Source organism: Dryobates pubescens, chromosome 24, assembly GCF_014839835.1.
Source record: "Dryobates pubescens isolate bDryPub1 chromosome 24, bDryPub1.pri, whole genome shotgun sequence".
Lineage (NCBI taxonomy): Eukaryota > Metazoa > Chordata > Aves > Piciformes > Picidae > Dryobates > Dryobates pubescens.
The window spans coordinates 8584962-8600830 of record NC_071635.1 but is presented as its reverse complement, the minus strand read 5'-3'; the positions used below and the strand labels follow the sequence as shown (position 1 = coordinate 8600830).

General features: G+C 42.5%; 1 protein-coding gene across 1 annotated transcript; it reads right to left on the bottom strand.

The window, feature by feature from the left end:
• Positions 1-569: 569 nt before the first annotated feature.
• On the bottom strand, positions 570-14650 carry PLK4 (polo like kinase 4). The gene is made up of 16 exons (XM_054172631.1): positions 14549-14650; positions 13570-13665; positions 12750-12845; positions 12546-12660; positions 10900-11932; positions 9904-10004; positions 8053-8426; positions 7138-7242; positions 6646-6748; positions 5716-5865; positions 4716-4846; positions 4084-4175; positions 3566-3707; positions 2524-2664; positions 1509-1615; positions 570-861 (listed from the first exon to the last, which is right to left on the bottom strand). Exons 1-16 carry the CDS (start codon positions 14576-14578, stop codon positions 762-764), a joined length of 2916 nt encoding a protein of 971 aa, XP_054028606.1. The 5' UTR covers positions 14579-14650; the 3' UTR covers positions 570-761.
• Between the last annotated feature and the right edge of the window lie 1219 nt (positions 14651-15869).

The following is a 15869-nucleotide window of genomic DNA, read 5'->3' as shown; positions in this document are numbered from 1 at the left end:
TGTGCTCCTGTTTTCAGGGAGCTGTAGAGCAAAGCTAGAACCCTGACCGTCCAAACAACAGTGCCGGCTTTCAGTGCAACAAGGTCCTAGTAACTTTGTGCAACAATTTGATACTGTTTCTCCCTTCTCTTCACCCAGCTCCAAACTCCCACGATTATGCTTTAAGAACCAGCTCAGCTCCTGTTTTCAAATGGAGTTGAAAGGGCTCTTGCTAAAGCCTCACTTAAAGATGAAACAAAGAAATAGCTCTGGACAAGAACCACTGCATTTTTAATTATTTTTTTTATAAAATGCTTGTGCAGGGAAGTTAAAGCTGCTGCTACAGACAATAAAAACAGTTAAAAAACATATACATATTTACATATATTACTTGTAAGATGTAAAAATAAGTTATTTACAAATACAAACATTTCAACAGCACAGATGCTTTTTTCTTTTTTTTTTTCTTTGATTGTTGGCACCAACTAAGCAGTGCAGGAAGGAAAAAGAAGATTCAGAGTACTTCCAGAAAGTTGATGCTATCTTGAAATGAGTTGCTCAAAGTTCAGCTTGAGCAAATGTATCTGTCCTATGGAGGAAAAACATTTTGTGTGGTACTTTACAAGCACTTGGCTACACAAACAGCAACCCTTCCCTTCCTATGTTTTTTTTTTAACCAGCTTCAGAAAGCCTTTCTGTGCAAGCCGAGTAAGATTAGTCACATCACTTGAAAGTCAGGGAGTTTATTGAGCTCTTGTGTCCGGACACCTGCTTCACTTTAATCAGTGGGGACTGGTTGGATTGGTAAACATCACAAGAATAGAAGACAGACAGTGCAGCTTCTCTTTGATGTACTCTGGCAACTTATCATTTTCTCCATACCTAGAAAAGGAAATGAGCATATAGACACATTTAGATACTGGAAATAATTTTATGTCAGGACAACATAATTATTCTAAAACTTGCCTGCAAACGAGTAAGTCAAGTGGATTTTATCTGGCCCCGTTAATTGGAGCTTGATGGCTTAAATCTAAGCCTCTCTTTCCCTCTAGATGTTTTCTTAATCTGCCTTAGATAAACAATACTTAAAGATGCAATAACAACTGAACAGGCTGTGCATTACTGTCTCTGAGTGGCTCCACTGATATGAGAAGTGCCCAGTGTGGAAGATTGGGAAAGCTTCACCTGAGCACTTGAGACAAGCGCTGACATGCTAAATGTACCAATGTCTTGGGGAAAAAGAAAGGTATTAAAACCTTACTTTTGTCCCCCTGCCTCTTTTTTAAATACTATACATGAACAGTGGCTGTCCTCTGGAGACCAAGGAGATGCATTCCCAGCATTTCTTATTCATTCCAGAGTTCAGTCAAACCTAATGGTATTTCTCCTTATCAAATTTATAAGCTGAGAGGCTGAGAAGTTTTACTATCTACAAAGCAAACCAAAAAGCAGCTATGAAGTTTACCTTACGTGTAACAGCCTTGCACTGACAGGAAATGGAATGATTTGCATAGCAGTTATAGGCTCACCTGGTTGTCTGCCCATCTGGAGATGTGTAGGTGATAGAAGAAACACCGGCCTGGGCTACCAGTTGGGACCCGTCGTTAAACTGAACCCACACTGCTCCACTGGTCAGCTAATGAGAGAAGTTGCATTATGGTTTGGGGACATAAACCACAAGATTACATACCTAGAATTCTTCCAGTAGTTGAAGCCTAAAGTTCAAGTATTGCTGAACTGACTTGGGTGTCTTGGTGAGCATTTTAAGGATTAAGATTACATGTAGACTGCTGTGAAGTAGTCTCACACAGTCTCATGAGTCAGACTTCCTGAGGGTTCAGATACTCAAGTTTTAAATCATCCTTTACAAGAGTTCAAATACCTTTAGTTTAACCACTTCTAAAGAAATATTAAATCCAAACATAAAAGAGCACATTTGCAATAGCTCCCAGCTATATAAATTTTGAAGTGATATACATAAAAATACAAATAAAGCAAACTTTTCCTGTTGGGACAGGAAGCTTCCTTTATCTGCACTACAGAGAACCATTTTTTACATCTGAAGCTGGTTCCACAGAAAAGCAGAGGAAACATTTCTCTGTAAGGAAACAGCATTTCCTGTTGTACAGCAGACTCATTCTTCTCATACAGATCTGGTACATATCTGTTAAGAACACATTGTCATGACACCTTTACATCTGCATTAGTGAACAGACAGAAGTTTAACAGCTTCAGTTTTTCAGTAGAGTGAAATTTAAGTGACAGAAAACACAGAAATGGGCAATAATAACCACAAGAACATCGTGATAACTGAAATAGTGAACTACTGTTTTGTTTTCTTATGTAGTTCACCATGGTATTTATCCAAGACCCTTACAAGCAAGGACCTCCCCACATACCTATTTTTGGACTTAAACTGTAGCAGTGCACAGCTGAATGTACTCCTCAAATCAAGTTTACAGTTGATGACTTAAAGATGCATATCTCAAGTTTAATAGATAAAAAGAACAGCCTTCTCTCTTGAAATAAGTATTAATTGCTCACCTGAGAAGCCCAGCCAACATTTTTCACAAAGACAGACTTCACAAGCTGGGCTGAATTTGGACTGCATTCTGTTTGGTGAACAGAGGAGCATGTAGGTTCAGCAGTGCCAGTCATAAAGGTAGACTTCTCATATGACACCACCTAAAACCCAGAAACACACAGAGTTAGCAGCTTTAGTATGAAGCCAACTGACTATGTCTCTACTATAGTGATCAGTTACCACCTTTTTTCATCTCTCCATATCAATAGCCAGGTTTAGGCTATATGCCTCTTAAGAGCAGTACATGAAAACAATCCCACAGACTTTTCAATGTGTCTCAGCATTAGGGCAGGTTTTTCCTACCACTTCCCTGTACTGACACAGGAATCGCTGTCCCTAAGCAGAATTTTTCCACTTAAACCCTGATTTTCCTTGTTTGACTGTCAAAAAACCCTGTCCTGTCTTCAAGAAAAATGTTCAGCACAAGTTAGCTGACAGAACAGCCCTCATTCAGATGACAAACTCATTGTGCCAAAACCCCAGCAAGATCCAGTCAGCCGGGGCAGTTGTATCAGGGCTGTGACACAGCAATGAAAGCTCAGTGGGTTTTTAAAATCAACTGCCTGAAATTGCACAAAGCCTTTTATTCTATCCACATACATACACTTTTTTATACACCCTATTACTTGATTATTTCAGGAAAACATCCTTCAGTGCCCATATCCATTGTGACTGCCACTGGGTACACAGGCCTGAAGAACCAGCAGAGCTCTCCAAAACACACTGAAGACACCCTAATCCATTTTTAAACTATGTTCCCAACAGGCACTTGGAGTAAAAGTTGTAGAGGATTTTGGTTTTGTTTTTTTTTTTTTTACATGATCATAAATCCAAATATGAAAGATGAATTTATATCAGATCTAACATTCCTTGTCAACGTGCTCACAGATGGCTGACAAAAGCTGAAATCCATACAAATGTTGTTCCATTAGGTAAAAATCCTCAGCACTATTTGAATTCCTTCTGGAAAGCAGTCTCCACTGTCTGTTCTTGGGTACTTACAGAGGGAGCACAGTTTGGAGTTTGAACTGGAGCAGAACTGGTGGCTGTATTTCTATCCAGTGGCATAACTTCTTTTGTACAGCTCGTGTTTTCCATCAGTAGAGGGGCTGCAGCCTGCGGCGATTCAGTATTGCCAGGTTTTCTGGAAAAGGAACGGGACAAGTTGGGAAAAGGTCTGTCCAAAAGGGACTAAAGAAACAAGAGACAAGCACAGCTGCTCCTTCAGTTGCCAATGGGCTGTACAAAGCACATGATGGCACCAGTCTTCAGTAGAGTTGCTTCAAACCTGCTAATTGTTGGCCTGTTCAGACTAACCCCACGTTTGTGTTTGCCCTAGTACCACAGAAGGCTTTGCAGGTCCAAAATCAGGTGTTCGTACATTCTGCAAAGGTAATATTTATCTTGCTGATGACTATGAGCCTCTGTTAAGCAACCCGGGCTTCTGCACATATTGGCTGCATAAGGCTGCTTAGTGGGAATGTTCAAATGCATCAGTGTTTTCAAGTAAAAGAGAATACCTTCCAACAATTATTGGAAAGAACGGAACACCTTCACTCCTTTTTTCTTCTTTCAAAACAGCAGATTCCAGTGCAAGGCATATACGATGTCCCTGAAATCACAAGAGGTTTGTTACAAGTTTAGCTGGCAAGAGTAGTGCTGTTTGATACATGTTAAGTGTGGCAGCTGAGCCTGCACAAGGAAATGCTTTTTTCAGTGGTAGTGAATCTCTGTAATAGCTGCACCTACATATCATGAAGGAGATTCAATAAGCTTTACTACAGCAAAACTCTCTCCTAACTTAAGCACATCTGGAGTTATGCTCCAGATAATCACATCTGCTTAGTTCCCCATCTAGCCCTGATGAAAGAGAAGGCATCCAAATTCTCCTCCAGAAAACAAGAGAACATAAACAAGAGTGAAGAGGGAATTTGTACCACATTTTCACTATTTCCTAAAGCACAGACAATGATGCCTCTTCACTGTGAGGCATCATTACTGTTACCTCACAGCTCTTCCAAAAACCACTTTATCATTCCTTCTTAACATAATGGAAAAAATGAAAAGCAGCATTGGAAGCACATTTGTGAAAGAGAAACTGACTTTTCAGAGTTTGTTTTTGAATGGAGCAGTTTTCTTTAGAATAGTTTACCTCATTCGCATGATCCATATAAACTTGCATTTCCTTCTTCAACCCTGCTTCGCTTTCTCCTTTCAAAGTGAAGGATTTCCCTGATTTCTCAATCACACGAGTTACACCAGCTGTCTTGTGTATCTTTGCTCCTGTGAAAGGGTACAAACACCAGTGTGAATGGTGTAACATGCCAGCATCTATGAAATGCAAGCTTCTGCCATTACATGCTGCCCTAAAGTGTATCTCACTGACCTTCACACAAGAACAAAATGACTACTGCATAAGCTCTGTGTCTTGCAGAAATAAAAAGCCCCTAAAATTGGGACTGTGGCATTAACAGAATGCCTTCTACAGCCAAAGATTACTATTTAAATGGGCTGAAAAATACATTTATTACTTATTCTAAGAACCTTCTAAATATTCATCTGAGAGAACATTAACCTCTCTAACAATGTTGTCATAGAGTGGCTAAGTAAGGCTTAGAGCAGGTTTTAACCAAGATGCCTGTTGTTTCAATAGCAGTTCAGCATTGAGTCACAGAGCTGTTCAGTCTTCTTGTGTGTCATGAATTCTCTTGGGGTATACCTATGCATGTGGCAAACCAAACTAGCTGAGAGCAGTCTATAGTGAGACAACAATCACTAGTGCAGTCCATCTTATGAAGGGCAGAGTTGGAAAAGGCAGCCAGGTGTTTTCTCCAGCAAGTGTTCTACTTGGAGCAGGGACACACCTTTCACCAAGCAGGTTAACTACCAAATACAAAGAGCTCACGAATAAAAACAAGGCGTACTTTATCTAACACTTTAACATGTACTTCCTGAATAAGACACCAGTAAGGAACTAATGAATCAAACTCATCTGCACATGCTAGAGTAAAGGCAGAGTGGCAGAAACTTAAAAAAAAGGAAAAGTCTCTGGTGTTTTCCTCAACCTTACATGTTCCTTATTTAGTGTTTGGCAGTATTGTAGTGCAGCTTTAAGAAGAATTATTCACATCACCACCACAACAAATACATACCATCATAAAAACAAATCTCAACATCTGCAGTGGGTGAATTCTCCATCAACATGCACTTGGCAAATCTTGTGTAGAACGTGACTTTGGGGGTTTTTGTTCTTACCAACTGCACAAACTTGGCTGCATACTGGTATTTTTTCCAGTACTTCTCTAACAAAGAAAACATTAAAAACTTCTATCAAAAACATCATCAGACGAAACACTGAGCACCAGCCTGGAGAAAAGCAATTGAAGATGTGCATTTGATAGCTGAAGGATGTGAGTTATGCTCGAGTACTTTACACAGATACGTTCAAACCGACTTATTGCCACCAATTCCTAAAAAGGTGTGCATCCTCAATAGCTTCAGTTAGCATAGTTTTCAATCTCAACAACATAATCAAGTGCTGCCTGTACCACTTCAATAGATATCAGTCTAGCTGGCTTCCTGGCTTTAGGTAAAACCCATATTTGATCTCTAATTAGTAGACAAGTCTGCTTGTCTCTTAAGAACTTACAGTTAGCTTGCATTTTTCTTCAGCTCTCTACATAAAATACTCCAATGTATTTTTTCCCCTTCCTCCCCAAGTTACGGGTATCAGAAACACAAAGTAAAGCTGTTGGTTTAAAAGCAACTTGGATAATATTTCTTCTAATCATATTTAAAGAGCTTCCAATATGAATGAGAAGATGAAGAAGGCTTTAACTCAAGTACATTACAAGAGAAACCCCTTTTACAGTAACCTCCACACAAAAGTAAAACCTGAGGGTTTGCACTTTCTGGTGAAGTTTCAAAATAGGTTCCAGTTAGAGCCAGTTTGACTCTTGTTCTGAAAGGAGTTTTATCTTCACAATTATCTGAAAAACTAAGGGCTGAAAGTCAAAAAGTCTCAAACAAGATTCCCTTAAAACCCACATTCATTATAACATTTGAAATAAATTTCAGATTACCTGGCAAGTTGTCAAAATTATACATACAGATGTCTTCAGGAGGAGCAGGAGGTGTGTCATCAAGAAGGAAACCTCTTCCTTCATTTGGATGATAAACTGCAATCTACAGAAAAGGAAAAAAAATTACAGCTGCAACTTACTACAGTGTTCCCCAACAGACATGGAAATAAGTCATAGTTTAATTAATGACCATCATTTACCATGAACACTATTCCTCTAATTGTTTAACAGCAGCAGTTTTTCCAGCAATGCTTCATGTACTACAAAAGTCAAGTCCAATTTTCCTCTGAAATAACTATTTGCTACCTACCTATATTTCTGTGGGGGAAAGAAAGGAGTTTACAGCTGTGCATATGTAAACACAGCATTTCTAAACAAATAATAGCTTCAATGAAAAATAAAACAAAACCAAACCCAAAACAACACAACTCTGAAGGAACAGAGTACTCTAAGCCCTTCTTACAACAGGGAAGAAAGCAAAAACATACTCACCACATTCCCATCACAAGATATTCTGAGAACTTCTTTCACAAGTTCTTGTGAATGGTGATCTTTTAGGAACTCCATACACACTTCTCCAGTATCTAGAATGCTCACCTAAAGAGAAGATATCATTTCTTTCCACAAATGCTTTAAGAAAATGGTTTTCTTCTTCCTCAAATGCACTGCAAACTTATTAATGCTTCTCACAGTAACGCTGTTCCTGCTATTAAAACAGAACACTGCTTCAGTGTGACTGAGGGTTCTAAGTCTGGTCAGTGAGGGAGTGGTTGCTTAAGTGACAAACCAAACCAAGAGGGGGGGGAATGAAATTATGGGGTGGGGGGAAACACTATAGGAGGGGCGAGGCTGTAAGAAACTGAACAGAAGGCAAAGGCATGGTAGCAGGAACAAACCAACCAGAAAACTGTATGTGACCAGTAAGGATTAATGGAATTTGTTTTGCTTTCACATCCACGAGACAGGGAAAAAGCAGCATTATAGGAAAAAAAGCTCAAAGTTTTTACTTGAGAATCACACTATTTTAATTTCTAATTCAGTTATTTCATCTGTGAAAACACTGATGTGCTTGACAGTCAAAATGTTAACGCTGAAAACTTAAGCACAACTGTACAGCTAAGCAGCAGCAGTGCTGGACCTGTAGGATCTGTGTTTAATACTTGTGATGTTCACCTACAGTTTCTTTGCTCGTAAACTGAAAGCAATGCCCTGTCACCATTTCCAGGATTTGACTGCCAGGTTCCAGTATGCCACATCTAAAAACTAGGATGCAATTTACTAACATAAGTTAATATAGATTAAAGTGTTATAAAAGAAAAAAAGCCCCAAAGCTTCTGGGTGACCAGGTGATTTTGAAGCTATTGACACTGTATTTAAGTTCTTTCCATTTGAAGAACAGATACATACCACTGCATTTTTTGTTCTCTGCCTGATGGGTTTCAGCCTGTGAGCATTGAGAGGTGATACCATACTTCGCAGTGTAGGTTTGTGATGTGCCTGAGGTTCTTTGCTCCACGTTTGGTTTTGCTCTGAAGTTGGCCAAAGGCCACACGAAGAAGCCGGCTGAATTGTCTCAGGTTGGCAGAGAACTCCAGGGATGTATTTCTTTGGATGTGTCTCATTTAAAGCATGTGGATAGTCGACAGATGCATCATGACTCCTCATATCTTTTAAGGTGTTCCATGCATTTCTTGATGCATCTTGTTGCACATCCAGATGATACCGGAAACCTCCATGTGCATTACTGTTGCCTGTTAGGTCTGCAGGTGGTCTCAGTGGAACTGAAAGCATCATAAAGGTACGTTGCAGATTCAAAGAGTTACAGTCAGAAGAAAAAACATGTTACTGTATTTTCCAAAGATTTTCCAAGTATCATCTTAGAAAGCTTGAGTAGTCCAAATCATTAGGCTACAGCTTTAGTACCAATCAATACCAGTGATAACAAAATTCCACTGCTACTTAAACTGTTACTAGGTTTCAGCCTACAGTCCCAAGAGAGCTCAAATAATTTTGCAGAACTGTTTAAACACAAAACACTAAGATTTCACATAGATAAACACGAACTGGTTCACAAGAATGTTTTATCTGTTGATAGTTTACTTGCCATTCAGACAACCAGTAATACCAAATTTTAAGTTTCAGCTTAACTAGTGTTTTAGCATCAGCCAGAATTTTAGTACTCGAGATGTTCAATGCGCACTTCAAAACCTGTTTTATTTCCAGTCACTTGTTAAAAGACAAGCCCCCATTTTGATATTTAAACTTCCTATAATTGCTTCCCCAATTTTAAACCCTTGCCTTACCCACATGAGTATTTAATTCCTCCTGACATATTGCAGAACAGTTGAGATCAAAAATTCAGTAGGATTATTCAGACCATATGTCATATGATTGCAGTTCCCCATAGACAGGGAGAGTCCAGTAATATCAAACCAAAAAGGCCAGAATGGATTTGTGATTTAGTTTTATGATTAAATTACATTATTTGTGAATGTTGTAACATGATGCATGACAAGGAACCTCCTTCCCTTCTGCGTTTTTTTGTCCTTTCCTCCACCCCTCCTTCTGCAGCCTCATTATCTTTCTCATTCACCGAGGTCCCCATTTTTCCTCTTACGGCCTCTTTGTGCCATTTGCAGCACTTTTGAATCATCCACCAATCTTTTGTCCCATTACTTGTGTTAGGTTACAACTGAAAAAACATGACAGGTTCTAGAGTTCTGTATTCCCTCTTTTTTCCTATGCTAGAAGGTGGTAATAACCACATCATCTTTAAATTCAGCGAACAATTTCTTCACACTTCTGAAGGCAGTCACATACCAACCCCATAGCTTAAGAGGAACAACAAATACAAAACCTTATGAAATTAATTCCTGCCTCAGCTTACTCCAGAAGAGAAAACAAAAAAATGTTTTCAATGGGTATTGCTTGCTTAAGAATGATTCTACAGGTTAGTGATACTGGAAACAACTTTGCCTCTCTCAATATCTCTGTCAATTTTTGGCAGTGACAAGTCAGTTTAGGGTCTCCCATGCTTTTCATTCCGGGAAAAAGTTTGCCTGCAGTAGCCTCTGTTAACATCCAGTTGCTGTCATTTCAGATGCCAGCATTGAACTCTGGTAGCACAGTTCCTCGGCCATACAGATACCCCTCCTGTCACAAGTTTAAAGGAGTTAAATAATAGAAAATCTCACAGAAATTCATACAAGGCATTACTCCAACCTGAGTGCAAAAATACACAACAGATAAATAACACACCATTTGCTTGCATGCTTCCAAGCCACTGTTGCATTGTTTCAGCTTGGGATTTCTGCTCCAACAAACCAAGCTGGGGCGTCATTGGGCAGAGATAATTCGACCTGCAAAATAAAAGGTACACGTGTAATTGAGATCACAGCAAAGACATCAGCACAACAAGAATTGCACTGTTGCAGCTGCAGAAACACTTCTAGATTTAAGAAATGCAGGTAGCATATTGCAGCTCTAGACAGCATAGAACATACTTCTCTTTTATGGGGAATGTTGACAGAATGGTTTGGGTTGGAAGGGACCCTAAAGATCATCTAGTTTCAACCCCACTGTCATGGGCAGGGACATCCACCAAACCAGGTTGCTTAAGGCCTCATCCAACCCATCCTTGAATACCTTCAGGGAAGGAGCAATATTCATTGGCTAAAGCATTAAAAAAGCCTAAACAAATAAACAGTTTCCAAATGGAGTGAAAAGCTATTTATAATTTCTAGCACAAACTTAACCCTATTGGCACTCACTAGTAGACTCTTGGAACTGACAAACATAGAGCCCTCTGGCTCTTTGCAGTGGGAGGAAATGTGCAGTGCAAGGAAATGTTCTTAATTCCCAGTATAGGAAACAACCTTAGCTGCTAATCACACCCTGAATGCCTTCCACCCTAGTCTGGCTCTTCTCCAAGGCTCCCTACTACAATTTCTACAGGAAAAGAAACACTCAACTTACTGCACATGGAAAAAAGTCAATAACAGGGCATTACCAGGACAAGGAAAAGCTATGATCTAGCTAGCTGATGTGCCACACCTATGGTCTTAAAGCCAGAGACAGCGGGGAGGTAAAGCTCTGCACAGCAACAGCATCAACTATCACCCTTTCCTATTGGGCACTCAAGCTACAAGTACAGAACCTTTGGGCACTTAATGCAGTGTAGTTACAGGAAAAACATGCACTTCATGTGTAAGGCAGCTCTAAATTTATTTTTTTATTAATAAAAGTGATTCTTACTGTGGTTGGTCTCTTACAGGTGGAGATATTTGTCCTTCAAAAGAACCAGAACTACTAGAGGCCTTCTCCTTAAAAATTTCTCTTATGTCAGTATAGCTGTTGGCAGGTGAAAAGCATTCTATGTTCTCCCTTGTTCCTACTTTGGGCTTGGAAAGCAGTTCCATGGAGTGAGATCTCTCAACACTGCTGGATACACCTTGAGCCTGGCTGTGGGATGTGCCAGACCTGTCTGACGAGTGGGCTCTTCGGAGGTAGCGCGAATGCGGTCTCTCTTCGGCAAGCTGCATGGTTCTTCCCCGGCCAGTTATACCAGCTTCTTTTCCCTGCATTCCCCACTGAGGGAAAGAACCACTTCCATCTACTGATGAAGTACTACTGGAATTCTTGCTTTTGGGGAAAAAAGTGATTTTGTTTGGAAGTGGCTGTCCAACTAACAGCCTCTTCTTTTCCTTCAAGCAACCACTGGTACTGATGCTGGAAGAGCCTGTGAAGGTAGTAGAAATAGTAGCATTTCCACTGTCCATGGAATCTTCTGAAGTTCCAGATTCTTTACTCCGTGCAGAGCTACACCTGGACATAAAAGGATGATCCAACACTGAGGAAAGACTCAAGCGATCAGCTGGATTTTTGCGAAGCAGTCTGTGTATAAGGTCCTGTGCCTCTCTTGACAAAAAGGCTGGCATCTCATAGTCCGCTAACACCACTTTATTCAGCGTGTTCTTGACTGTGTCGGTGTCGAAAGGTGGCTTCCCAATAAGAAGAGTGTAAAACATACAGCCCAAAGACCACACATCAGATTCAAGTCCATGTGGACTCCTCGTGGCTATCTCTGGAGAAATGTAATTTGGAGTTCCACACATGGTGTAATGCTTTTCATGAGGCATTTTCAGCTGAGTTGCCAGTCCAAAGTCAGCAATCTTGACATTCATATTACTGGTGAGTAAGATATTAGAGAGGGTGAGGTCCCGGTGCAGTATTCCATGGGAATGAAGATACAGCATACCTGTGATAATCTGATGCAAGAAGTGTCGGGCTGTCAAAACAAAACCCAGATGTTTCAGTCATATAAAATTAAATCTAAGCTGTGAAAACAACCTTTTGAAGTCTATTACTGGTCTTGCCTTTTATTTTGTTAAAGAAGGATGTTTAAGCATAATGCTAATGAGACTGGAATTAGCTTTCTGCTTTAAGCAATATGGCATGACTAAGTTCTGAGACAGTTCATTATAAGGTGTTCTCTAATGAAGTAATCATAGAATCGTGGAATCACTGCGGTTGGATCAGACCTTCAGGATCAAGTCCAACCATAGCCCAACTACCACGACCAGCCTTGAACACAATTATATGTACAAAGGTAGCTACTACCTTCAATATACTTCTACTTTCTAAGTTCATTCTCTAGGGTATTTTTAAAACCTTAAACAGCACAGCTACTGTTTCTGTTTGTTTATTGTATATGCCATTTTGCTGAAGTTTCAAGCGAATACATGTAACAATAATTTCTAGGTTATCACTTATCACAAGACTTTACACTACAGAACTGGTTCAGTGATGGCAGTTTTAAATACCCTTTCACTAGAGTTAAATATTTACTGCATAAGGCAGAACATTAATGCAAAGAGATCTACTTGGGAAAAAATTCTCACCTTCGTCTTCTGAAAAAGGCTTCTTCCTGTTCTTTATGTATCTGCTCATTTCACCATTGTGACACATCTCAAGGATCAAGTACACATAGTTGCTGTCTTCAAAATAGTTATAAAGCTAGAATATCAAATGAAAGAATTAAAATACATTTTGTAGGCTATACAGCAAGGCACACACAGTCCTCTGGACAAAAACATGATCCTTACCTCAAGTATAGATGGATGCTTTAGCTGACAATGTATTTTCACCTCATTCTGAACCCTCTGTACCATTCCAACTTTGTGCATGGCTTTCTTGTCTATCTGCAAGTCGATCACATAATATTTCTCAAGCATTGCAGCACTAATTACATACATATTATTTTAAGTGAATTTGACATTTCAGACATTCAAAGCATGTTTGCCTGGAAACCTGTAAAGCTATGCAAGCTTTCACATAGTTCAACCTACTATATGCTTTAAACTACCAAGTAAGTGGAGGGACACACAACTGCCTAAAATCAGACAAGTTTAACCTTTTCAATCCCACCATTAATTAGGACAATTTCTGAAATACTGAAGCAGAGAAATCTAATTCTGATTTGCCAGGCAGAAATGCCAAATAGAGTTAATACTAAAAAGGTGGCTAAATAAAAGTATTATAGATCAGTGAATGTGGCAAAACAGTTCTGACATCTGAGTTTCCTTCACAGGGAAGGGAAATTTTACAAGGCATTTTTGACAGGACCTCTCCAACCTCATGGATTCTAGATGAAATTTTTGTGATCATGTGAATTTTAAGTATAGGGATAACTGTACATGCTGATGTTGAATATTTGAGCTTAAATTCTTCTAATAGCACTGTAGGCTTTTTTATTAATTATCAATGCAGTTTATTTGGTTGTACTGCATCCTAATCTAAGCATCAGTCACACCGGAACAGGCAATGCAGGCATGAATACCCGACCACATAACTTCAACCTGTTGCACCTTCCCCTTGTCCAATCCATGCTAAGAAGACCAAGACTTCCTTGGCTGGCCGCCTTACCATTTTGATAGCCACTTCCAGACCGGTTTTCAGGGACACTGCTCTGTAGACTCCTGCGAAGGACCCCTTCCCCAGGAGGTTCCCCACCTTGAAATCCTGCAATACCAACAAATCATCGCCGTGAACCCCAGTTCAGGCTTTGAAGTCTCTCTCCCGACGGGGACTCCTCCCCACCGAGAGATGGGAGGGCCCCACACCCTCGATGCTGAGGCAATGGTTCAGGTGTTCCCAGGTGGTACCTGGACGGAGCTCTCCAAGACGCGACGGCGCAGCATCCCCCCCAACATGGACATCGTCCTCCCAGAGCGGAGGCCAGTTTACACTGACGCTGGTGCTGCCCCGGGCGACGCGGCGCGGCCACCTTCCCGCCGTTTCTCCCGCCGTCTCTCCCGAGGGACGCGAGACACCCGCCCCCGACTCTCGCTGCTATGGCATCGGCTGGGAAGCGGCCGCCGCCCGCGCTACCAGCAGAGAGCCCGGGGCTTTCCATAGCCCGGCTCAGTGGCATCTCCGCGGGGCCTCACACCGGTAGGCTGCCACTCACATACAAGCGTGGGGAACACGAACCACGACGGGGGCTGAGCTCTCCGCGCAACGTGCGCACCGAGAGAGCTACGGCTCCAAGCCGGGTGTCATTGCCCGGGATACCCCACCCGGGCCAGAGTCCCTCGTTTTAGATAGGTAAACACGGCTTCACGGTTCGGCTTGGGAGAAGATGGGGCGGCAGGATGCTTGGCACGGTTAGCTGAGCCCTTGCATCCGCTCTAGTGGAGCGGACAGGGAGACGCCGACGGGCCCACCCCACCACAATCCGCCGGGCCGCGACGGTGCGAACCACCTCACCGCCTCGCCGGCAACCTCCCACAAACAAGTGGCCCGGTAAAGATGAGCCCCCAGTCTGGCCTCTCCCCGCCCTCAGCAAATGGCGGGGCGGCCCCAGCCAGGCCCACGAGTTGAGGGAGGGGACTGGGCTCCGCACCTCAATTTTCTCGCCGATGCAGGTCGCCATGGCGCCGGCGGCTCTCCCCGGGTCTTCCTATGGATTCTCCTCAGGACTTCGGCCGTAGTTCCCCATCACGGCGCCCTTCGCCGCCCGCCTCGGCCCAGGCCCGTCCGCTCCCGGGCCCGGCGGCCGCTCCCCTCCCCCTGCACCTCCATTTTGAAAAATCGCGCCGTTACCTCCCGGCCCCGCCCCAGGCCGGGGCTGCGTGTGACGCAAGCGCGTCACGCCGAGGCGCGCGTGGCACTGGTGGGCGGGCGGGCTGGTAATGCGCAGGCGCAGGGCGATGCGGGCCCGTTTCCTTGGCAGCCGTTAGGGCGCCTGTGTCGTGGTGGTGATGGCGGCGGCGGCCCGGGACTTCACCTCGGCCCGGGACGCGAGAAGTCACCTGTTCCTACGGCCCTGCGCTCTTCCAGGTATCTCTCCTCAGTGCGGGAGAGCCTCTATGCAGCTTGTGGCCTAAGGAGGCTGGGCTCATAGGCGTTGCCATGCTCACCCGCCCTCAGTCCTGGAGTAGGTTTATCGAGCTGGAAGGCTCAGCTCCTGGTTGATGACAAGTTAACGTGAACTCTCCTGCCCTTGAGTGGGTATCTTCCATCACACTCAGTAACTGAGAGTGTTTTTAAATAGATGGGATTAATCCTGGGATAAACTCACGAAGTTTAAGGGCTTCCCTTTGGCTTACTGGCTTACGTATTAAGTGCAAACTGCAGCCCTTCCAGCTTTTCTGATACAGTGTCTAGTAGTGGAGGTGCAGGTGTTTGTGCTGGTGTATAGGCCAGAAACGGCCATGGGCTTAGTTGCGGGATTGGCAGTATGTCCTGGGCTGAGTGCCTAGACTTTCCCTATGGAGAACCCGAGGTGAGCAACGGTTGCCTTTGGCTGACATCCTGAGGAACCTGCAGTTGAGCTGAACAGGAAACTGCCCAGAGCTGGCTGAGAGGAAGAGCTGTCAACTGGGGTTTGTCCCAGATCCCCTGCTCGCAGGTGATTAGTGCACTGAGGAAGAAGGTGCAAACTGAAGTTTTAAATCCTCAGTTCCCAGTCTTTTCTCAAAGGTACATTGCTGTATATTTTCTTCAAATAATTGAAAAAAAGTTTAGGCCAATGAGGTTTTCTCAGATGATAGTGGCACTGTGTGTAGTAGACTGCTGGAGCACATGCTGAGCAATTGTAAAGCCTGGATTTGATTCACTTTTCTGCTTGAGGAACCTGTAGGAGGATCCTCTAATTTTGGGGCTGTGGTGTCAAACTAAGTCCCATACTGGGAGATTAACATGGCTTCAGCACAGTGCAAGAT

Coding starts and splice junctions, on each gene's coding strand:
- PLK4 (XM_054172631.1), bottom strand. CDS start 14,578: ATGGCGACCTGCATCGGCGAGAAAATTGAG. Junction 13,666..14,548: donor GCATCGGCGAGAAAATTGAG/GTGCGGAGCCCA, acceptor TTGGTATTGCAG/GATTTCAAGGTGGGGAACCT. Junction 10,005..10,899: donor CCTGTAAGAGACCAACCACA/GTAAGAATCACT, acceptor TTTATTTTGCAG/GTCGAATTATCTCTGCCCAA.